At 42.6% G+C, this 24765-nt stretch overlaps 1 protein-coding gene and 1 long non-coding RNA gene across 2 annotated transcripts in view; one reads left to right on the forward strand and one right to left on the reverse strand.

Annotated features, from left to right (window-relative positions):
- Window positions 1–24765, reverse strand: part of LOC111868746 (somatomedin-B and thrombospondin type-1 domain-containing protein) — a 200146-nt gene that overhangs the window by 26512 nt on the left and 148869 nt on the right. The window contains exon 3 of the mRNA XM_023859683.2: window positions 16032–16146. Coding sequence (XP_023715451.1) covers window positions 16032–16146 — 115 coding nt within the window. The remainder of the gene's footprint in view (window positions 1–16031; window positions 16147–24765) is intronic.
- Window positions 17279–23033, forward strand: LOC117282649. The gene is made up of 3 exons (XR_004513472.1): window positions 17279–17438; window positions 20777–21079; window positions 22770–23033. It is a non-coding gene; the product is annotated as an uncharacterized LOC117282649 (long non-coding RNA).

Below are 24765 nucleotides of genomic sequence, written 5' to 3' on the forward strand. Positions count from 1 at the left end.
CTCACAACTCTATGGACTTCCACGGCCTGTTACAGGGATACCTTTACTTTACTTAGAAGCTTGTTACTTCTTAATGACTGGACCCCACCATGTGGAGTATCCGGAGTGGCTTGAGAGAGAAGACCATAAGAAAACCTACAGCGAGCAGGAAATCCCGGGACTGTTTCTTGGAATTTGGGGTCATGGTCTTGGTACTGTATAATGAGCGGAAGAATCAATATGTTTTCTACAAACAAGGCGAAAGGAAAGATGTGATAGTTAATTACTACAGTCTCGTTGAGGCATGCAGTCTGCAGAGGGAGGGGTGAGCTTTACAGACAAGAACACTGTAAAACTTTCCATCGAGCTATTAAGAGAACATTACAAGTTTGAACGATATTTAATAATCAATGTACCAGAACAGCCACAGCACTGTAAGTAAAAATGTAATACAACTTATCCCGTTATTATGATTTTCATTTTAATTCATTAAATGCTTTTAACAGATTAAAAAATCTGAGTATGGAAGCTCGTTTCTTTTTAGTCTATTTTTTATTTATAAGGTGTCCAGATCGGCTCTGGGGCCCACCCAGCCTCCTCTCGGGGAAAAGCGGCCGGGGTGTGAAGCTGACCATTCACCTCCAGCTAGTGCCGAGGTCAAGAAAATCAGGATTTATACATCAAGTCGTGGCGCAGTGCTTAATTAGTTAAGCACAGGGACAACTTTACCTTTTTTTTACCTTTTACCCTTCATTTATTTTTACCCTTTATCATTCTTGTCACACTTCTGTTCAGGAAAGCGACATCGGAGTAGGCTTTTCTCTAAGTGTCTTCGGTTTTCCCGTGCTGAACTTCATAAAGTCACTGTCCCATATTACCGCCCCACGATATGTGCGATAGCTGCGATCACGCAGCACAGTATCACAGCCTCGGTCCTTCCAAGTCGGAGGGCTCTATCTCTGACCCGACATTTGGCTGGTTACAGAGCAAGGGAATTTAGTTAAGATCCATGGGCCCATCATGGTCACGTATGCTCCTGCACAGTACGGCTAATTCAAACGGCAGAATTTCATGAATACTGGTGTCATCCTACCGCTGAAGGACAACACATCTTCTTACTTACTTACGGACCGCTTCTGTGGTCTAGTAGTCAGCGTTCCTGGCTACAGATCAAGAGGTCTGGGTTCGATTCCAGGCACTACCAGATATTTTCTGAGAAGTAATGTGTCTGGAACGGGGTCCACTCAGTCTCGTGATGATAATTGAGGAGCTATTTCAAGAAAATGGCGGCTGCGGTCTAGAAAACCGAAATTAATGGCCGTGGGGTTTCATTGCGCTGACCACGCGACACCCTCTATCCTAAGTTGGCACTAAACTTCGCCGACAAGCAGCGGTCGCTCAGTCGGTATAGTTCGCTTGCGGACTAAAATCACGGAGTTTTTTTAACTTACTTACTTACTCATGAAGCTGAGCCCTTCTTGAGAAGTCACCAATTTTGCAGCTACTCAAGAATTTCCCAGCATTTTATGGAACCCGAAGGTTCATTACCGTGTTCACAAGAGCCTTCCATTGGTCCATATCCTGAGCCAGATCAATCCATCCCATCCTATCTCTCTAAGATCCATTTTAATATTGTCCACCCACCTACGCCTTGGCATTCCCAGTGGTCTCTTTCCTTCTGGCTTTCCCACCAATATCCTATATGCATTCCTCCTCTCCCCAATCGTGCTACATGCCTTGCAATTTTTAATACCCTCAATAATATGAACATGACGTATGTAGGAAACTACGAGGTGGCAGCCGACACTAGTATCATTTAACGTACGGCCTTGTAATGTTTTGGTAATAGACCTCGGCAAAATGTTCAGTTTCATCGAATGTGATTTTTTTTTTGTAGAATGTACAGTAACGACATAGTGTCTGCACATCAGTTCTCAAAGTAAAAGAGGGTAAAGCTATTCCTATAACAAGCCGTGGAGGCCCGTATGGTTGTGAGACGTCGAGGCTCCCACATTTCTTAGACAGTCGGCTCACAGATGGCGGTGAAGTTGTCAGCCTTACGCGCCGGCTGCCCTTAACCCCCAGGCCATAGTGCAGCTGGAAGGATTAGGTCAATTGAAAAACCGAATGACCTCATCGGGAATCGAACCCGCGACCTTCAAGCTTGTAGCACAGTCTCAGTACTTAAGTCTTCAATTTGATTGCGATAGCAAATCATCTAAACTAGGCCTGTTGAATCGTCTGATAGATCATAAACACACCTACAAATCCTATACTAATTAGATATTCCTTCAAGTGTTAGAAACTACAGACACGCAAATGACTTCAAAGATACGATCCGCGGGGATAGGAGAGGTCACCGTGTACGATAGGAGCGTCTTATAAGGAACATCGTGTATATTGTAACGTATTCAGTCCGTGGTCTTAGGCCGAAAACCCACTGACGAGACAAGCCGCGCGCTGTTTGTCGAGTGTTGTTTCTCGCGGCCGTTATTTGTATTGCTTTCATGAGCCGCGCGCGGTTAAGTTTTGGAACGCGGCACACAGGCGGCAGAGCTGTCGCACGCCTAACAATGTACAACTATCCTAACAATGTACAACTAGTGTCTAACCTGAATGCCAACGCTGCGTATCGAATTAAATGGCCGTAGAGTCCCACTTCCCCCTCTTTCTTCCGGATTAACAAGATGATAACGATGGTGATAATGAAACGCGTAAAAATTACCTGCACAGAACTCGAAGCACAGACCTCTGAAGCATAATTACGGGAGACGTGTCTGACACTGCGCCCAGAGTTAATGTATTAGAAATGAAGAATTGTGCGACTCGTTGTTTTATGGGAAGTGCTGTAGCCGAAGACGATCACTCTACCGACACTCGACCCCTGGCTTAAAAGCTCAGTGCCCTCCCTTCCACTTCCCAAACCCATCTCAAATTATCAAGTGAGGCAATGCGCCGTCGGAGTGAAAATCCTCTTGGTTTCAGCACACACACACACACTGCAAAGTATCTCTGGAATATATCTTCCCGTTCTATGAACCTCTCCACGACTTCAGTTTCCCATACCAAAGCCATCATTCATCCTTCCAAATATCTTCTATTTTCCATTCAACTCACTCCCCACCAACTGAGGCCCTATCTCCTGTGATTGCTTATTTGATAGCGTGTGATTCCTATGCTGTGTCAACTATGAACGCATTTGAAATGAACATTCGCAGGGAATATTTCGAGAACGTCACCTAGAAAATAGGATGGAAATAAAATATATGTGGTTCTACAGCCCTTGTGGACCTTGGCAGCTTTTTCAGTTTCTCGATCTTTGCTCAGTCAGTAAGGCTCCTTGGAGGGGGGATCAGCCCCTCGCAAGGCCGCTACCTAAACAGAGAATAAATGTGGACAGACATCTATGCCTCGAGTGGGATTCGAACCCAAATGTTCGAGCGAGCGAAGACGATTTTTGCTTTAGACCGCGCGGCCACTGTGATCGGCAAGGAAATAAAATATAGTGCGCAGAATTCTGAACTGTCTCACTATAAGTTACTGATGTGCTTCGTGTTAATCACTTTTACGCTTTGCTGACCTGGTAAAGTATTCTAGAAGTTCTGCGTACTTGTAATGCTGTAATAATAGTTTCATTTAATCAGAAAAAATCTACTAATTCTTGTCATGATGAAACTGTTCAGTATGCATGTAGCAGGCATAGAAACTTACCAAAACGCGAAGTCTACCATTCCTCTACCATGCTCTACGGGGTCTTAGAAATATGAGTCCTATTCATAAAGACATTCAGGGAACGTTTGCTACCACTGAGTTTAAAATCTTGTTTTCCCGCATGATACCTAAAAATTAAATTAGGTTTACGCAGAACTGTAGGCTAATCTTGCCTCGTGTTTTACATAAATGCGAAATTTTCATAAAAAGTTCTGGCAGGAACATCGGAAAGAGACTTAAGCATAGAAGCTGCATGTGAAAATGTCTGTAGCATCAGGAACCGCACCTGCACAGCAGCTATCAATTTCAGGAATTTCCCTATCATTCTTAGCCACCGAGCACGTTTTTCAGTACCCATACTACATGTTGCAAAAAAAAAAAGTAAAGCTATCCGTGTAATAGGCCGTGGAGGCCCATAGGATTGTGAGATGTTGAGGTTCCCGCATTTTCTAGACAATCGCCTCACAGATGGCGGTGAGGTTGTCAGTCTTACGTGCCGGCCGCTCTTTACCCCTAGGAAGATTCCTGGTACTCATTTCTGTTAGAGGCTGAGTCGGCCCCAGGGCCATAGAGCAGCTGGAAGGATTATGTAAATTGAAAAATATCCAACTCATCGGGAATCGAACCGCGACCTTCCGGCTTGTAGCATAGTGCCTCAACTACGCTACCGCGTTCCCCCCTTACTATATGTTGTGTATAAACAGTCTACAAAATCAAATTAATTCACAGTGTACCTCCTTGTTTGTAGTGTAGCATGTAGACCCGTTGCTAAGTAATGACTCTGTAAACAACGCCCGTTGCTAGGCAACAGATTCCTAACACGCACCAATGGACTACCTGAGAAACGGTGTTCTCTACGCCGTTCGTGCGACAGCTACACGCGCAACAATGGAAGTACACTTCGAAGCGGTGTTTCCTGTGTTCCGCTCCGAGACTGTATCATTCGACCGGCCGAGTAGAGTTCAGTAAACCCATCTTCTCGTCATAGAGGTTGTTACAAAGGATTATTACCGCAAGAGTTCTGTTGGAAAGAAAAAATTTCTGGTCGCGGGCCTGAAGGGGTCTGACGCCAAGACGAACTGATTGGCGGTAAACCGCCCGTCGTAAAGTAACTATGACTCTGACTTGAGTTCAGTTAGTGGAGTGCAGTGTAGTGAAGTGAGCTGGTTGGTGAGTGAGTTACGGAACTACTGCGGTTCAGCCCTTGTGGTAACTGAGGCACGGGTATATTTCGGGAACCCAGAGGAAGGGGGAGGTCTGTCGTTGTAGCTGTTACCAGGCAACGACTGGTGAAGACTGAGAAGACGCTACGTGTTGTAGCGAACTGCAGTGTGTGAATAAGCGATAGCGCTATAGTTACTTATAATTACTATCTGTAAATGTTCAGTATATCCAATTTGAGACTATTCACATTGAGACCCTAGACATCTTCAGTTGAATCTGAGTAACACGATGTGTCCTGACTTATATGGGTTGTGACGCTGAGAGAGTTAGAAATAAGGAAGAGAGGAGTACGGCAGAAAACAAGGCTGCGCCATAGCTGAAGCGGTTAGTCGCTGGCTTCCCACCGCGGCGGCCCTGGTTCGATCCCGGGTCTGGTCAAGTGGCGCTGGGGCAGGTTTTCTTCGAGTACTTCGGTTTCCCTTGCCAATCTTCATTCCACAAATTGCTCCACAATCACCTTCACCTATCGTCTGGGGCTGGTACAATAGGCCAGAAGTGGCCGCAGTACAAGGGACTTAGCCCCACCCCACTAGCAATAAAAAAAGAGGCAGAAAAAACAGCGAAAAATGTTGAAAATGATTTATGTGAGAGATGTGTCCTTCGGAAAAGCCGCTTTAAGCAACAACACGCAAATCAAGTTCTTTCTCCTGTAAACTCTACTCTATGTGGGAGAAGGGGGAGTAAAGTTGCTTAGCTGGAATGTTGCAGCGTTTTATACCGATTGAATTAAATATTTGTAATTTCCTATACGTGTTTTGCCAGTACAGACTCAAAAAGTTATAATCACATTTCTAACATAAAATTATTGCATCTAATAGGTTACTTTCACGAGGTAGCATTCCACTGTCTGTTAGTGGGACGACTTTAAGAGCCCCTTGCTAAAGAAATGTCCTGCCACAGCAAAATATTTAATTTTCATAAACATTCTTTAATAAATTGAATATGTAACAAAATACAAAACAAATTAAACATCTCAAAAATGAACAGCGCCTGATTTTTTCTATTTTGGATGGGGAGAACACGAGTTCTTGATATCAAATTTCAGCAAAATAATTCCTGGTAGAGCGTGGAGAAGGGTAAACACAGCGGAACCAGTAGGAACATTACGCTTCGTATCTGAAATCAATAAGAATTGTAAAACTCTGGGCATCTAGCCACAAACTGGAGGACCAGAACTCCATTACCGGTTCAACTTCGGGGTAAAGCAAACATATGTCCAGCGAGTGCTGGAGATATTTCATTGCGGATAAAGCGGTCAGGGTGGGAAGATGACCGCTCGCTTGCATCTGACGTCTATATTAAGTTAAGAATGCGTGAAATTGTAACTCTAACCTCTTTACCTCTTCCGACACGAGGGTCAGGAAAGAGCTGCGGACTTTCAGATAACCTGTACCCTGCCTGTCTCATATGAAGAGAAATACTCCACAGAATGTAATTATGAGTACATACTAGGGGACCTGAAAATGTTTATGTATCGTACAAAAATTAATGCCTTTATCGAAGAGACTTCGTAACAGCCCACATTAAAAGGCAAAGCTATCCTTACATTCGGCTCACAGATGGCGGCGAGGTTGTCAGCCGGCCGCCCTTTACCCCCAGAATGTTTCCTGGTGCTCTGTTAGAGACCGAGTCGACCCTATGGCTATAGTGCAGCTGGAAAGATTATCTCAAATGAAAAATCTAATGACCTCATCGGGAATCAAACCCGCGACACTCCACAGTCTGTTACAGGAATAGCTTTACCTTTTTAATCGCACACATTAAATATTCGCAAAAAAAAAAACGCGCAAGAGCACACAAAATGTTATCAGGTAGTTCATGTGAATGTACATCACAAGAAAAATAATCGTAATTGACGTATCTAGTTCGATTCACGAGAGGGACAAGTTTGTTTCTTTTCTCCATAGCGTCTAGACCCACCTCGTGACCAATCCAACCTCCTATCGAAGAGGTACGAGGAGGGGGTGTTTCCCCGGGAGTAAAGCGACAGGGCCGTGAAGCTTATGGAGCTATACCTCCATTCCTTCATCCGTCTTCATGGCGTAGTGCTTAATTAGGAACAAATTTACATTTTTTATTTTAGAAGATTATAAAAGAAATATAACGTCCAGTCGCTGAAATGGAGAGAGAAAATAGAGTATGGTTATAAAATGAATATTTTTCAGTGCAGTCAAGTATAAGAAAGGAAATTTAATTTACGAACAGCAAGCGGTCCGCGGACCACAACTTATTTACAGATGCCTTTTAACTCTTTTCTACGACATGCTTAGTACAGTCACGGATATTCTTTGTAATCTGCTCAGAGCCTTTACAAATGTTTAAAATGTAGCAGTATTGAGTACATTTCATGAAATATATTAGAGTAAACAACGGAGGAAATGATTCTTTGTACAACGATACTGATATAAAAGGCTAGTTCTTAGTAGAGACATTGTGTATAAGTCTCGTTAATCTTGGAATGAAAGGAGATACAAACCTTCATTGTTGTTTATTACTTGTTATCCAAGGACTGGTATACAAAAACATATGAAGTTCCTTTCAACTGAAGATATAATGAATATGTGTATACGTATGAAAGGTGATGTAAAGCTACCCGGTAACAGGCCGTGAAGGCCAGTAAGGTTTTGAGACATCGAGGCTCCCACATTTTCTAGACAGTCGGCTCACAGATGGCTGTGGATTTGTCAGCCTTACGCGCCGTCCGCCCTTTATCCTCAGGAAGATTCCTGTACTCATTTCTGTTAGAGGCTCAGTGGACCCCCGTGCCCATAGGGCGGCTGGGAGGATTAGGTAAATTGAAAAATTCAGTGACTTAATCGTGAATCGAACCCGCGACTTTCCGGCTTATAGCATAATGACTCAACCGACTACGCTACCGCCTATTACGTAAACTAAAATAATATTGATTTAAAAGAGATGCTGCTGCCAAAGTAGAAACAAGTGAATAATTAAGAGAATGTCAGTAGAGGCAAATAAGCAGTCATTTGAGAGCCATACGAGCATGGCAATTACGTCGTTACCTTTAACCAGAACTTTTACGTAAAGACTTAAAACACTTGAAGTAGTTTATGCCAGGAACTTTCCGACTTCCATTTTTCCAAGTTAGCCTTTCAACTCCATTCGGGAAGGCAATGTGACCCTTGTATGGGTTCTCTTTTGAGGCATTGCTGTACAGTAGGTAGGAGCCGGGGTGGCTCAGTCGGTATAGGGACTAGCTACGAGCTCGACGACCGAGGGGTCGGAGTTCGAGTACTGGTGGAAGCAATATATTTCTCCTCCAATGCGTAACGGCAGCTCTTTCCCTGGGGCTGAAGCGGCCGGCGTGTGAAGCTAACCACTCACCTCTATCTAGTGTCAGGGTCATGAATACGTGGATTTATATATCCACTCCCCCTGCTTCTTCATGGCGTAGTGCTTAAATAGTTAAGCACAGGAACATATTTTTCACGTTTCGCAGAGGGTTGCGTAAGTACAGTTTACTAGCTGCTGTGCTAGTTGTGTGCATAGCACAATTAGACAATTTTTATGGACTAGTGGAAAGCTCTTGTGAACACGGTAATGAACCGTCGGGTTCCATGAAATGGTGGGAAATTCTTGAGTAGCTGAACGACTAGCGGCTTCTCAAGGAATCAACTCCATGGAGTTAGTTGGTTTTTTTTTAAGACTATAACATTCACTACTCAATAATTTTGCAATATTAAAATCGTCGTTACAGAGGGTATTCGAGGATCATCTGCGAGTCCTTCGCGGAAATCTTGGGCTCCGTGAAGCACAGTTTTGGAACCATTGCCACGAAAGATTATAAAGCAACGAAACAGCGGTGGGCAAAGACCATTTTTGCACTATAAATTTGGTTATGTTGTTGAAGCAACCTGACATGAGAAGAAAAGGCGGTGACGTCTTAACAAAGGGATTTCCCTGTAGGCAAGACATGAAGAAAACTGAGCATGTATAAATCCTGAGGTTGGGATAATGGATACGCGCACGGTAATGGTGTAAGTGGAGGTAATATTTGGGACGACAGGAGACAAAACACCGGTTGCAGTCGCTCTGATAGAAAGTCATGGAATATACCCTCACAGTAGCACACGTAATTATAATTTACGAACCAACTTACTAACCGATAACAGTTGCTGTGAAGTCTGAGGCACGAAATGTGTTCGCCTAGGATCGAGGCATGGATGATAGTCCCCGATCCTTCTGTGGTTGTCTTTTCCCATGCAGGTAACGGCTTTGCGATGGGCTGATCCCCCGTCCAAGGAGTTCTACCAAATCTCTATACTTTTCATACTATTAGATTAATTCTGAATGGGAACAGGCCCAATGGACTAATCCATCAAAAGGAAAAGAACAAACTGCACGGAGTAGAGTCTTTGAGAAGACAAAGGACGTTCATACAGAAAATTGCCAGGACTTCACAGAAACCGAAGGTTCATTACGGCGTTCGCAAGAGATGAATCAAGTCCATACCCCAATCCTGCTTCCCTAAGATGCATTAAATATTAGCCTCTCATCTAGATCTAGGGCTTCCTAGTGGTCCTTTCCTTCGTGTCTTCCTATCTAAACCCAGTATGCAGTTCTAGATCCCATGCGTACTACATGTCTGTGATAGCGCATTCTGTGTAGCGACTGGCTACTGTCTGGAAGACCAAGGGATCGGACTTCGATTCCCGGTAGGATCAAGGATTTTCACTTCTACATGTTGTGCAGATCGGCTATGGGGCCCACACAGACTTATCCAGTGGGTATCGGGGGCTCTTTCCCCGGGGATAAGCGGCCGGGACGTGAAGCTCACTCACCTCAAGCCATGGAATTTAGTTTTTTAGATAACTTGATTTTAATTATGATCCTAAGTGTGTTAAATGATCTATTTCCTTGAGGTTTCGTAACAGAAGTATGGTATGCATATATTGTTTCCACATGCTTGCTACACGCGACAACCATCAGACCTTTTTATTTAATTAACCTAATCAATATTAGTTGAAGAGCACCCCTATAGACTGTAGACATTCGCATAAATACGAGTACAAATTCAGGATGAGTCCGACTGACGTACTGACTGGCAAGGTGCTGGATGACAAGGGGTTAAGTTCCAGCAGGAACAGGAATTCATTTCTTCGCCACATTTTCAGATCCGGGACGCTTATCTCGAGAGAAAAAGTGGCCCGGACATGAACATACTCCTCCAATTAGTGAAGAAGTTCAAAATGCGTGGAAGGATACCTCCGCTCTCCCACACGGTTTCATAGCGTCGTGCTTAATTAAGCACAGCCTAACTTAGTTTACCTTTTATATCACTTAATGTGAGTGCCACAGCTACGAACTGGAGTTGAATTGCAGTTAGGAAGGAGGTAGAAAAGCAGAAGGCGAAGAAGAAGAAAAAACAATCGACACCAGGCAAAGCGTATCCTTTCTTTAATCTGTTGGAAATTGAAACTGGAATTCACACGCAACCCAGAGCCAACCCCTAAAAGAAACCGCGAATTCTCATCTCCTTGTGACGGCCCATGGGAAAAACTGCAGCTAAGAAAGAAGGCAGTGTGAGGGCAGTGAACCTCTTAGAGGGATCTCGATCTTCTCAGGACCAGGATCTCAGAATGCGCAGCATCTATGCTTGAGAGTTCATTCCCCGTAATGAGTTACAAACTAGTATCAACACTGTTTCGAATTCCAAACACATGAAGTATCACTGTGTCAGTTATACCTTGTCTCAACCTCTCATAATGCTACAGTAAATTTTGAAAATTTGTGGCGATGGTATATTAATACAATTATTGATTTTTTGGACATTATCCATCCTCCTGTTTTTACTCACTCATTCACCTCACTATTTAACGCAACTTAAATATATTCGCAGTTTCTTTTTGATTTAAAATTACATAAAAATCACATCAGCTGCTACATGTTTTGGCCCTAGTTGGGAATCTTCAGGCAATTCTTCACCTTTGAAACGGTCGCACTGAGACCTTAAGTCAACATACAGTATTTACATTCTATTGTGTATCGTTGTTCACACTAAAAGTGTTTCGGAGACGACTCTGCCTCCGTCCTCAGGTAAGAGCCTGATAAGTTTGGCCCAATCGATAGAGCTAGTACGCATCTCCGGACGTCCGGAAGACGGAGAAACAGTTCAGTCTCCGAAACATTGTTCTTAAATAAAAAAAAAACAGGGTGACGGATGTCAAAAAAGTCAATAATTGTGTCAATGCTATAATGATGGGCACCTGTGACACTATTTAGGTTTATTTCTTAGCCAATCATATACGAATTTTACAAATATATAAAAGCACTTTCCTCAAGTTTTCTGTTTCTCTGTCCCTAGCCTGGTTATTATGCAACTATCATGGGTACTGTAGAGCAAATTACGTATATCTATATCGAACATTAATTTTTAGCCTGGCTGCTGTTTAATGCATCAAGCGATCAGTCTGTGGCACCACAGCAGTAAGTAAAGAAAAGCAAGTCAGTTGGAGTATGTAACCATAAGACACTACAAATAAATGAATGTAATTAATAGAGCATACAGTTTATTTTAAGAAAGAAAGCCGGCACTTAGAACAGGTTCTTGAGCCAGTGATTATTAGAAGTTCAAGTCGAATCAAAGAATGAAGGAGCCACAATACTTTTATACTAATTCCTACCCCTTACAACCCTTTTTATATTTATAGTTTATTCAGTCGTCTCTTTTTTGTCTAAAAGGCGATGTCTAAAGGCATAGTGTCTTTAAAGAAAGCTTAACACTTTCTGTGGTCTTTGTCTTCGATTTTGGCCTCATTGTAGCCCAAAAGTTTTCCTATAAATGTAGCCCGAATATTTCCTTTGCAGGTTTGTCTGAGTCTAACAGCGTACAAATCAATTATTTGGAAAGGCACTGGAATCCCTTTTTGAATAACAATACGTATCGGCGCCGAAAACAACAGCTTTACATCAAAGACGAATTTTATTCAATATGCTTCATGAAATTACATCATGGGACAACTCAGTTCACAGTGAAATGAGCAAACAGTAAATTCTTCGCATTACAGCATCAGTGAACAATACTGTCACTGAGAGAGACGCAGGAAACGTAAAAATACACCAAAAGCTCAAACGGAATGGGCCTACATCCATAGAGCTGAGTGATTGAGAAACATATGTAAATGTGTGCAGACATGCAGGAACCTCTAATTTCAAGCCTCAGCCTCATGATATTCCACGGATGAATCCACAGTCAGCAACATAAAAATCCTGGAATAAATTCATAATTCGTGACTACAGAGGAATAGTAATTTCTAAAAGGGGGCGAAAAATATGAACCAAAAGCGGTGCTTTGTGCGAGAAATGGATGCAACCACATGCAAGTCAGAGCGTAGGAACTAACACAAGAGACGCCATGATTCGAAGCTCCTCCACAACATAGAGGTTACGAACTTACGTAACTTCTGCATTCAACGTCTATCCGAAGTGACCAAGTTAGTTAATAGTACTTTCATCATGACAGAAGTAAAGCGCACGTGAACGACCCACAAACACTTACTGCAATTAGTAGTTTGTTTGTAAGCTTCATTACAACCTGCTGTGCCGTCACAACGGACAAAACGTCTGGAAACCTGGAGAATAACTTCCGAAACCCGAGTAATGAATGTGGGAAGAAGGAAAAGGAGAGGTGACGAAATATAAATATAAGAGAAAGACTTACGAATTACAGTCCAAATTTTCTCCGAATATTTTACCGATCTTTGTCTTAGGGTAGAGACAGCTCACGAGCAAATATCATTTGCCTTTCAGTTTTCTTTAAACATGTGTCTGCCATTATAAATTATATGATGTTCATACTACCAATCAAATAATAAATTATAATAAGTAAATAAAACTAAGATCACCATCGCTGAGGGGAGAACAATGGTGTGCATAAGCTCCAGTGTGCAGAACTCGGGAAATGTTTTGCACATAAATATTATACCAGGGCAAAGGTTCCTCCTGACCTCGAAGTATGAACACCATGAAGATGCATGAAAGAGTGGATACATACTTCCACTCATTCTTAACCTTGCACTGGACTGATATGGGTGATCAGCTTCATGTTGCGGCCGCTTTGCCGCAGACACTCAGTCTGGCTGAATGTTGCGTGGAACCCATCTGGACACGGGGGGGGGGAAGAATATATTGTAACGGATTTGATCAACGTGTTGCCAGGCACACGATCCAACATGCAACAATAGATGAGGCTGTGTTTTCTATATCTTCCGCGCCACGCCCAGTGTTGCTAATGGACCAATGAGCTCGCAGTGTGACACGTGACACGTGTTTTCTATGTGTGGTCCGTGCCGAGAGGATATTGGAGAATGCGGGAATGAGAATTCACTTCAACCCGTGTGGAGGCGGGGTCGAATACCTCCACCGTGACGCAGCGAGTCGCAAGAGGCGATGAAAAAGGAAGTCTCAAATCTGAGACAGTAAAATAAGGTCACAAGTGCCAAGGGTTCATGCAGCGATAAATAGTTACGGGGGGACACCGAAAGCACGGAATAATTTTTTCCCTACCCAATAACAAATGCATTATTGTAAAGGGGCACGCGGTAGCGTACTTGGTTGAGGCACTATACTGCAAGCCGGAAGGTCGCGAGTTCGATTCCCGATGAGATTGAATTTTTTCAGCTGACCTAATCCTTCCAGCCGCGCTATGGCCCTGGGGTCGGCTCAGCTTCTAACAGAAAAAAGTACCAGGAATCTTTCTGGGGGCTAAAGGGCGGCCGGCGAGTAGGGTTGACAACCTTACTGCCATCTGTGAGCCGGTTGTCTAGAAAATGTGGGAGCCTCGACCTCTCACGCCCCTATGGGCCTCCGCTGCCTGTTACAGGGACACCTTTACCTTTTACAGTATTGTAAACATCTTGCTTGGAATGTAATTCAGAAGTGAACAATTTTTATGTAAGTACAATTTGAGGTTTTCACAGGGGTGGTCTTCTGGGATATAACACAATGTAGATCGTTAAAAGATAACCGCCGTTTCGGAGAAAAATATCGCTTCCATCTTCAGGGTCTCTTCCTCGGCTTATTCGACCCTGAAGATGAAAGCGATATTTTCCTCCTAAACGTCGGTTAAGTTTCAGCGGACTACACGGTGTTATATGCCAGAAGAGAGTACTCTTCAATTTTTGTGTAATTTTGAATTTTTACTTCAGTGTTCTTTTACGTATTTCCGTTAAGTTTTATTCAGTACACGGGCATTTTTTTCCCCTTCCAACGAACATTCAGTTCTTAACAAGGCCAATTATTTCAAAATGATTCACTTTCACCAGCTGAGTGAAATATTAGTGGCTTCTAGCTTACATCTCGATTAACATCTTTAATATATATGGCTTCTTCTTCTTAATTTCAACAGAACCGGTCAACTTTTTATGCTTCAGTTTATCAAAAACTGCGAATGAAAGCGTTCGCTCCGAACTGAACGGTTTCATTATCGGACAGAATAATATTAACTTCAATTTACTTTCCTTTAAAGAGAACGAAAATATGTAATGCAAATTGCTTTCACGTTATAAAAGCTTGCTGCCTGAACTGGACTACACCCGCAAAGCATCTGCTTGTATCATGGTTGGCTGTTCCCTTTAACACGCTCGGCTGTTCTCCATTTTGTTCTATCGATTATTATTTCTATTCAAACTACAAAATCTTGGTATTTCACGCTTGTTCAGTCACAAAATAATCATCACTGCGGTAGCGGAACCCGGAGGTTTAATGCCGGTGAAATCAAAGTCAGGCATTGGGCACGATTCTATGTCCGTTCAGACCACCTCGCAACTTGCATTCATAAGCTCTGTCGTAACGTTATCTAGCCATCTTTTCGAGGTCCTCCAAGTGGCTCCTTCCAGAGCGCTTCTCCAACAAAATTAAGTGTGGATGAAATGTGATAAGGGAAGGAAATTGTAAAGATAATATATTTAATAACGTGTTTATCATAACATTTGTAAAAAGAGGAATTCTAATAAGAAGATTAAAAAATGGAGCGGAAAATCATGTTCGGAAATTGTTTCCAATTGCTTCCTTTGTGATTTCGTGTATTTTCCTTGTCTTTGCTCTCACTGGCTTCGCACAGAAATTTACCGTTGCCAGAAAAGATACCATATTGCAAAGTTATAAACTGTTTTCAATTCCATGTCGTTGCAGGTAGCAACCGGGAAAACAAACTTTACACCTTAACGAGATATAAGATTGTGTTTTATGTCAGTGTTCACTGCGTTCATAAAGTCATTTAAAAACCATGAACTCTGATTTGAGCTCAGTTCAAACTAAGAGCAACAGCGGACCATTACGGACCAAAATGAAATTTGACCAACAACTGTTCGCGCAGTTCCCTTATCAGATTTCATCTTTATGATGTTCTCATTATAATGAACTCCATGGGGCGGCGTTACTTTTCAGAAGATAATGGTCACTTGGTTTTTCATTTCTATGTATACAAGATTCCCGCCGCTGAACAATATCCTAAGCCAGATGAATTCAGTCCACATCCGCATGTCGTATTTTTTTTTTAACTTTCATTTTAAAATCATTTTCCCATCTAAGCCTAGGTCCACGAGGAGTCTCTTCCATTCAGGGATCCCAACAATACACAAAGACAGAGCAGCTGCCCAACAATGTAAATCCTGCGTCAATAAGTGTCATTTATATTTTCCCTAGAAATATACCTGTGACGGCTTCCAGTGCCTATCATGGTGGCCGTGCGGTCTAAGGAATGAACTGTTTTCGCTCACTCAGACACTGGGATCGTGGGTTCGAATCCAACTCAAGGCATGGATGTCTGTGTGCGTTTATTCTGTGTTATTTAGGTAGCCGCCTTACGACGGGCTGATCCCCAGTCTAAGGAATCCCTGCCGACTGTGTATAGGATTAAGAAATTGAAAAAGCGGCCAAGGTTCAACAAAAGGACTGCAGAGCCACAGATAGATAGATAGACAGATATACAGATGAATGAAGTGATAAACAGAGAGACAGACAGACAGACTCCATTCAGTAGCTTGTAGATATTCGTGTGGGCAGTCTTAGGTTGCCCTACAACTCGTTATCTTATCAGCCCTTTGGCGCAGATCAGCCGCACCATGAAATAAAAGGACTGTGTCGTTTCGTATACTTACTCTTTGTCCTGAGCCGGGTCCTTTGGGTAGCGGAGTCGCAGGTTTCTTCTGATGTCATTCGTCTCATTAACACGCCTGCTGGAGCTCAGTGTAACCGGTAGAAGCATGGCGGTCTCTGAAATGAGAAACACCTTCATCAGTAAAACTTTAATACGAACATTGTCATAATGACAATTTCGTTATGTCCGTTAAAACGATTTTGAACAAATTATGCACTAAATACAAAATTTTCGAAGACAGTCTCTTTTTGCAGACCGAGAAGTGAGTTGCGTGATGACAATCAGATGAATTTTAAAGCGCTGCGTTGTGAGGGTAGGAAGTGAGTCGCAGTAGTTCAGAATCCTGTTCAGCGACGGAATTTTGTACAGGGTGCTTCAGAAAGAATGGATGGATTTCACAGGGCAATAAAATTGATAAGGCTTCATCAAATCCAAATTTTATTGATACCATCAGATTCGCTAACATATGCAGTTTATTTGTGGAATATAATATCATCCATATGACGTCCTTGGCTTCTGATACAGACTTCGAGGCGTTTTCTGAAGTCATTCTTCACTCTCGCGCTATCTGGAGGAATCGCCGCGATTTCTTCTCAAATCGCTGTCTTCAGCTCGTCCAGTATATGTGGTCGATGTTTATAAACTTTCGCCTTCAAATGGCTCCAATAGAAGGAATCGCAGGGCGCAAGATCGGGCGAACGTGCGAGCCAAGGAATGTCACCGCGATGCGAGATGACGTTAGGTTCAACCAAGGTTGAACATGTGGCACGAAATGAAGCTAACCACCGCAAAATTGTGTTCCGAGTATGAATCCTATCGCGACGTCGGGGCTCAAAATGAGTGCTAAAGGCACGTTGAGTGGCGATCACAAACTCTATTTCTCAAAAACGTCTCTACGACGAACCAACGCTGTGCACCCGACCACTCCATGTTACTAACTGAACCTGCATTCTCCCACCGACCCAACGGTCGGCACCCCCACTCTACGCCTGCCCCCGACGCGGCGTAACGGTCGCTTGAATACCAACCATCCTTTCTTACGCACTCTGTATAAGCGGTTCTGAGATTTAGAATTACGACATAATTTTTAGTTAAAAATATATACAACTCAAAATAACACTTACATGGACTATTTTCAACAACAAAAAAAACTCGGTGGTCTGTAGTCTGCAAGCGAATTATACCGACAGAGCGACCGCCGCTTGTCGGCGAAGTCAGTGCCAATTTCTGCGGATAGAGGGTGTCACGTAGTCAGCGCAACGGATCCCCACGGCCTTTAGTTTCGATTTTTCTTGAACGTGTATGAATTATTCAGGTTGCTTTCTGATACTCTTCTATTTGTTGAGACAGGGAAATCTACATGCAATGGGGATGGGCAGGATCGTCCTGGGAGCTTTGGAACAGATATGTGAGTATTATATCATATACGTAAGCATAATACAAGACTAATCAAATTCTCGTGACTGAGCTGTCAGTTTGAGTGACAAGCATTCCAGTAGACAGTGTTCACTTGTCGCTTTCTCCGTCAGATTCATTGCTACTCCATTCAAGACTGCTGTTTGCCCTCCGATTATCCCCAAGTCATTTTGAATTTACACGAGTTGTCAATCGACTAACTAACTAACTTCACAGAACAGAGTTTTTCTTGTGAAGCTAACAGTCACTCAGCTAACAGGAAATCCCCCACGTCTTATGGAAACTCAAAATTCATTATCGTCTTAACAAGACCTCTCTGCCATTGGATGATATACAGAGGATTGGGATTCTGCGTAGGCCAGAGATACACAAAATCCCAATTCTCTCCACAACGAAATCAATGGGCCCTACTGCAATACAGCCCCCTCCCCTTACACACACACACAATTTATTCAAGACTCAAATTTGTAACACCGTGATGTTACCTTTGAGATTCGAGTTCTCTGTGTTGTGACATCGTGTAGTTTGGTCGGTGGTGGTGGGCGTATCGGAGGAATTTGTTGCCTCCAGGATAGAAGACTGAGGCAAGAGATTCCTTCGGAAGGCCGCTAACCGGCCACATGGTGCTAGAAGTCTGAATCTTTGCCGTATATACAAAAGAGCCTGTGCTTTTAAATATTGTGACATGTAGATGCATTGCTAGGTAGCGACCGCAAAATAAGCAGCCTTACAGGAACCGTTGCTAAGTAACGGCTTCACAAACCAGCATGTTTCCACGGCAAAAGTTGCACAGCGACAAAATATCGGTGTTTTCTATGCGGTCCGTGTCGAGATGTTACAAGCAGAGCAGTTAGTGAGCGTTGAATTGGGTGGTGGGTAACTGAGTTAGTGAACTGCTGATGTTCGGTCGTTGTGAGCTGTTGCTGTGAGAAACCGGCAGCTGAGGCCGGGGATATTTTCGAAACCCAGAGGAAGGGGAACGTCCGCCGCTGCAAGCCGCCATCGAGCAATGACTATTGAAGCTGTGACTGGGCACTAGTCTGCGCGCGCGCGCGTGTGTGTAAAAGTGAATTGTAAAGCGTAGCCATGCGCTGTATCTAAGAGTCCAATAAATCCGATGATCAATCCAAACCCCGTCTATCGTCACTCCATCGCGTGACAATATTCTTTCACCCTAATGAATTACATATGAGGGTGTTTGAGAACAGAATTCTGAGAACCTAAAGAAGGACACTGCCGGTCACGGTAGCCGAGCGGTCTAAGGCGTGCACTGTTTTCGCTCGCTTGGAAACCGGGATCGTGAGTTCGAATCCCACTCAGGGCATGGATGTTTAGTTTGTGTGTGTGCGTTTCTCTGCATTTGTGTACAGGTAGAGGCCTTGCGACGAGCTGATCACCCGCCTAAGGAGTCCTAACGAATGTGTAAGAACTAGAAAAACCTAAGTGAACGGAGAAGTTCATGGAGGTAGGCCTAGGCCCACCGGGGCTGTAGTGCCAAGGGGGACAAAAGAGAAGTTTAACTACAAGTGAAAGCAAACTGCATAATGAGGAAGTAATAATTTGCACCCTTTGCCAAATATCATTAGAGCTATCGCATCAAAGTAGATGGGATGGAAGGAGAAATGTAGCACGCATGGAAGGAGGGAGATTTAGGCAATATTCTAGTCCGAAGTCTGAAGGGAAAATGTCACTTCCTTCCAGGTCTAGCCGTACAATGGAGAATAGTATCAAAACTGTTCTTGAATCTAAATTTTTAGACACCATGTGGTTATAGTCAAGAGCTTTCTTTTGTTTCTTTTCGCCTGACGTTCTACACAAGTATTATATATCTGTTACTAAAATACGTCTTCTAGTAAAGAATACATATATTTGAAGAAAGAAATGTGTTACACGTGCTGTTCATTAGGGTCATTAAGGGGCCCTTAGTTACGTTTTATTTCCGTAAGAATAACATGAACACTTCTGAAAAGTAAACCCAAACCCAACAGACGTTACTTCTCTTAGTATGGGATAAGAATTAGGGAGTCTCGCAACTGGAGGGAGGGAGGGAGGGAAGACAAAGGAAGCAGAACTACCAGCTTTACCAGCTACCATTGCCTTCTGTACTCCTGCTTTACCCATTCTTCAAACAACGAGCGTACGTGATTTCGCTCAGTGCAACAGCGACTTATGACGCGTCTATTGTCTGTGGCACTTGGCACATTCGTCTTGCTCCGCACTGACCACAGACTTGTTACGCTTTACGGAATTTCGTTAATGTATAATACCGTCATATACAGGGTGTCCCAGGAGGAAAGGTCAATATTCTGGGACGTCACAGTATCGGTCATTCTAAGCAACAAAATATATATGTACATGTATCCTATTCCGAACGGTTTCCGAGATAGAAATATTTCACTGTAAAATGTAAAGTTGTCCCAGTGCTTAACTAATTCAGCACTACGCCATGAAGGTGTACATTAGATGTATAATTCCACATATTCTTGACCTAGATATTAGAGGTGAGTGATCAGCTTCACGCCCCGGCCGCTTTACTCCCGGTACCAATTGAATTGGAGGTTGGGTGGACTCCAGAACCGGTCTGGACGCCGTGGGGAAAATTCTTGACCCTACCGGGACTGGAACTCCGATCCCTCGGTCGTCCAGCCATTCGCTATACCGACTACTCTATCCCGGTTATTTCACTGTACAGTTCCAAAATTATTGATAAGAAAGAGGTATTACATGCTGTTTCTAATACCGGTATTTATTGTTCAAGTGACGAATGTGGCGCAGTTTACCTAGTATAATGCATTTTTTAATATTCCACCGTCACCATCAACTTTACTCGGCAACTCGTGGGAGGACATGGCATGTTGCCGCTACTGCTATATTGTCCACTGCTGTACAGTAAAGTAGCTCTAGCTCTGAAACAGTTCGGAATAGGACACTTGTACATATACATTTTTTTTGGTTAAAATGACCGATACTATGACCTCCCAGCATATTGACCTTTCCTCCTGGGACATTTTGTATAATCACGTTTCGCATCAAAGCCGCACTCGTATGTGATGATACATGACCTAATTTGTGAGTACGTTATCATCCATCTTCACGCAAAATTTCATGCATCTAACACAAATGCTTGGTTGTTTTTTTTTTCTTGGCACCGCAGCCCCAGTGGGCCTAGGCCTACCTCCATANAAACTTCTCCGGCTTGATCGGTTATTGCCACGAAATCTGAAAAAGCACAAATTTCAGGCGTTGTTATTCTGTATTCTAGAAAGCACTGCCTTAAACTGAGTAAGTTCGACTTGAGGTTCTCACAGAGGTTGATATGAACTGTTCTAGGATATTACGCCGTCCCAGTGAATATCAACGGATGCTTCGGATAATATATCGCCTCCATCTTCAGTGTTGAAGTGTACGCCAAGCAAGAAACCAGCATCAAATAGGCTGCTGACGATGGATGCGATATGCTCCTCCGAAATGTTGGTGGACTTTTACCGGACTACACGGCGTTATATCCCAGGAGGCAATACTCTTCGAACGTTAACATTTGTCGAGGGTCTGCTGCCATACAGTTTCACCGCACCCTCACACAGCCGGGGCAATCACAGGGAACTTAGTAATGAAGCTAGTTACGGTTGGCAGGTCAGTGTTAACAACGACAACAATTCTGCGAAACTTGGAAACTTTGGAGAATTGAATCAAAGGGTGTGTAATTATGAAACCTCCACACAGAGTAAAGCAAAGTCTTATAGAAAGGTTACTGAGAGCAAGCAACCTGCCTGGATGATTTCTTTCCCATTGCGTTGGGTCTCAGCTTCTCTGAGCCCTGAACCCGCGGAACAGGCAGAAGGGTTTCGGAGACCCGTAACCTACTCACCTCACGCTCTGCACTACAAATGAGCCTACGTATAAAAATTTTGCTAGCAAGTCTAAACGTGTTTTTTTTTTCAAATATAAAAAATAACGCCTTTATATTGTATTAAAACCAAAGACGCGTAAAAATCATTCTTATTGGATAATAACAAAATAGAAATTACTTAGTGCTATGATCTTTCGGGATGTGATGTCGTGTAGTTCCGTACAAGTTCATCGACGTTTCGGAGGAATGTAATATAGTTTAGCTTACTGTTTATTATATTTTCCACCATGAAGATGGAGGCAATACTTTCCTTCGGAATGTCAGTGAACTTCTGCCCAACTAAAAGAGTCATATCCAAGAAAATACTCGTATTTGGTCTACTCTTTATAATCACCGCTGTAAGAACGTTAATTCCCCACCCCAAAATTATTAGCTAAAAGTAAAAGAAACCTTACTCTCTGTTTATAATGAAGTGTTCACCTGTTCTGAAACACATGTCTGTATAATTGATGCTAACCATAACATAAATTAAGTCATAGCCGAAAGCGATCCGCAGACCACCGGTTGATAAACACTGTCCTAAACATACGAGGTCCTGCCATTGGTTTTAATAAGAAATTTGCAAAATTTTTAAAATGAGTACGTCCCAACTCAAATAGCCGTGTAGCTCAAGTCTTTAACAATACCTGATGCGATTATAATAACAGTTGGTACTGTTTGAAGTCAGTTTTGTACCACTTTCGTATCATTTTCAGCTAGCGGATGAAATTTAAAAATAATTTATTACTATCATTATTCTCATATTGGAATACCCCTTACATGAAATTAACAAGGTGTAACTAAAAGACCTTGTCGAAAATTTTCGAAGAGATTTGCTAAAGAGAGGGTGTCGGCTGCAGAAAAATAACCTTCTTTTGATGAAATCGAAACGGTTCACTCACTCAATATATCATTCTTGATACGGAAAGGAAAGCTATTGTTCCATTGTGGTTCGGTTCCACCGCGGTGTTAACACTGTACCAACAGAGAAGTTAACACACAATAGAAGTCTATCAAAAGAACAGAACACTCAGGCAGTGGGAATGAAATACAAACACTTGGAAGTTCGCTGTTCCTGGTAAGCGAGCGCATGCGTCGTATGAAAGATATACAAACGAAACTAACAGACGAATCTGGTGTGCAAGATAAGCAAATGGAACTAAGAAAGGAATTTAGTATTATCAAAAGGAAATGAGCTTAGGATTCATCCAGCTACTTACTGAACACTTTGAAGACTGGGAACTCTTATAAAACACAAACACCTTCACACAAATTAAACATAACTCATAACTTAATCTGCATACCTGAATAATTTAAAGTTTAAAGTCTAGAGGAACATCCAGAAAGGATTCGGTACTGTTTGCATTTACAGTGTTTCTACAATTAGCCCCTTGTCACTGCTATTGCCAAACGGTAATCTCACTTTCTTTCCAGTCCCTGTCTTGCTGTTTGTTGAGGCAGTCTCGCTGCCAACCACTGGCCCACTGCCGCTGATTTTAATAATGGTCATTTGCAACCAGATCAGAGTAAGCTTCTGCACGCAACTCCTCACATGGTTTTACCTGCTGTACACACTTGTGGAACTTGGATTGCTACCGAAGGGTAAAGGTCTATCACTAAACGAAAATTTTTCTAGAGAAGAAACATCTTTAGATATTGAAGAAAGCAGTCTTCTGGGATTTGGCACCGTGTATATGTGGTGTTAACCGACGTTTCGGGGGAACGTATCGCCTCCATCTTCAGTGTAGAAGAAAAAATATAAGAAATCTGCAAGCCACGGTCTCTTCGCTTGCAGATTTCTTATATTTTTTCTTCTACCCTGAAGATGGAGGCGATACGTTCCTCCGAAACGTCGGTTAACACCACATATACACGGTGCCAAATCCCAGAAGACTGCTTTCTTAAATTAAACTGTGTCTGAGGGCTGAGGTTTTCAGGCCTGTGAATTAAGACTGGGGTCCTCTCGGATGTGACTCCATGTGATCTACCAGATTAGAAGACATGACATTCCTCAAGACCCTCAAGACCGCAGTGTTAGACTGGATATGTGGTCCTGCAAGTGGCTGCATCTCTGAGATCATACAGGCTTTTAATGGCAAAGACACGCGCAAGCGCATTAAAGAACGACAGATATGCCTCTTTATGGCATAGGGCACTAAAAGGGTCAATTTCCGGACGACAAATGCTAGCCGAATAGTTTATAATTCTCAGGTAGCGCTGTTCTCAGGGCTGTCAAGGGAACTTCAAATTGGAGTTCGTTGAGTAACACGTTGTTATGAAAACTGTTGACTCCTTATGTAAACTGAAATTGTTTCATAAATACTCGAAGCTGTTTGATTGAAAGAAAAAAGTGAACGCAAGAGTATTGCTTTTATTTTAAGTGGGCAGGTGATTTGTTTTCAAAATATATAGTACGCAAGAGATACATTAGTCCATACAGCACGGATAATTCTTCGTAAGATGAGGCACTGACTACACAATTAATTAATTTGCAACATAATGGACCTCCTATACATTCTTATATAAATGAAATATCGAACTTCCAATTGGTCCTTAGAAACATATGAAAAGTAAAAAATCAACGACCGATTCGATGTTGTATAAGATTAATTAAGTTTTATCTTGTTTAATGCATTAAATTTCAGTTTTTCATGTAATCTGACATTTTATTTTTACACAAAGTATTTTAACATTGTAGCCAAATCCCAGAAGACTGCTTTCTTAAATTAAACTGTGTCTGAGGGCTGAGGTTTTCAGGCCTGTGAATTAAGACTGGGGTCCTCTCGGATGTGACTCCATGTGATCTACCAGATTAGAAGACATGACATTCCTCAAGACGCTCAAGACCGCAGTGTTAGACTGGATATGTGGTCCTGCAAGTGGCTGCATCTCTGAGATCATACAGGCTTTTAATGGCAAAGACACGCCCAAGCAACTCCTCCCGCGACTGCATCCGTTCTGCGGTGGTATGACTCACGGCAAATTGCAGCCGCGGCGCGCACTTGATTGTACGCACTGTATATGTTTGTTAATATGTGTTTGCCTGATGATGGCCGTTAGTGGCTGAAACATGTAGCGAAGCCCTGATTCTTTCTATTTGTTGTGTTTTGTCGGTTAATAAAAGAGTTGTATAGATAAATTAGTATTGCTCACTAATCCATCAATCATCACTTCTCATCCAATATTCGGTAATTTTGCCTCAGAATTCTCTAAGTAGCTTCTCTCCTATTACTTGTATTCTTAATTCTGTAACTTACAGTATTGTCACGTGTCCGGGGTTCTGTGACGAATAACAGAGGGTTCTGGATTGGATGATTGGATTTATTATCACTTGTTTACAATTGCAACCAATTGTAACAGCCCACAACAATGACTGTCTGAAGCCCTCTCCATGCCTTACTGGCATGTCTCCTCATTTGCGTGACTGACT

The sequence above is a fragment of the Cryptotermes secundus genome, unplaced genomic scaffold (genome assembly GCF_002891405.2).
Source record: "Cryptotermes secundus unplaced genomic scaffold, Csec_1.0 scaffold13, whole genome shotgun sequence".
Classification (NCBI taxonomy): domain Eukaryota; kingdom Metazoa; phylum Arthropoda; class Insecta; order Blattodea; family Kalotermitidae; genus Cryptotermes; species Cryptotermes secundus.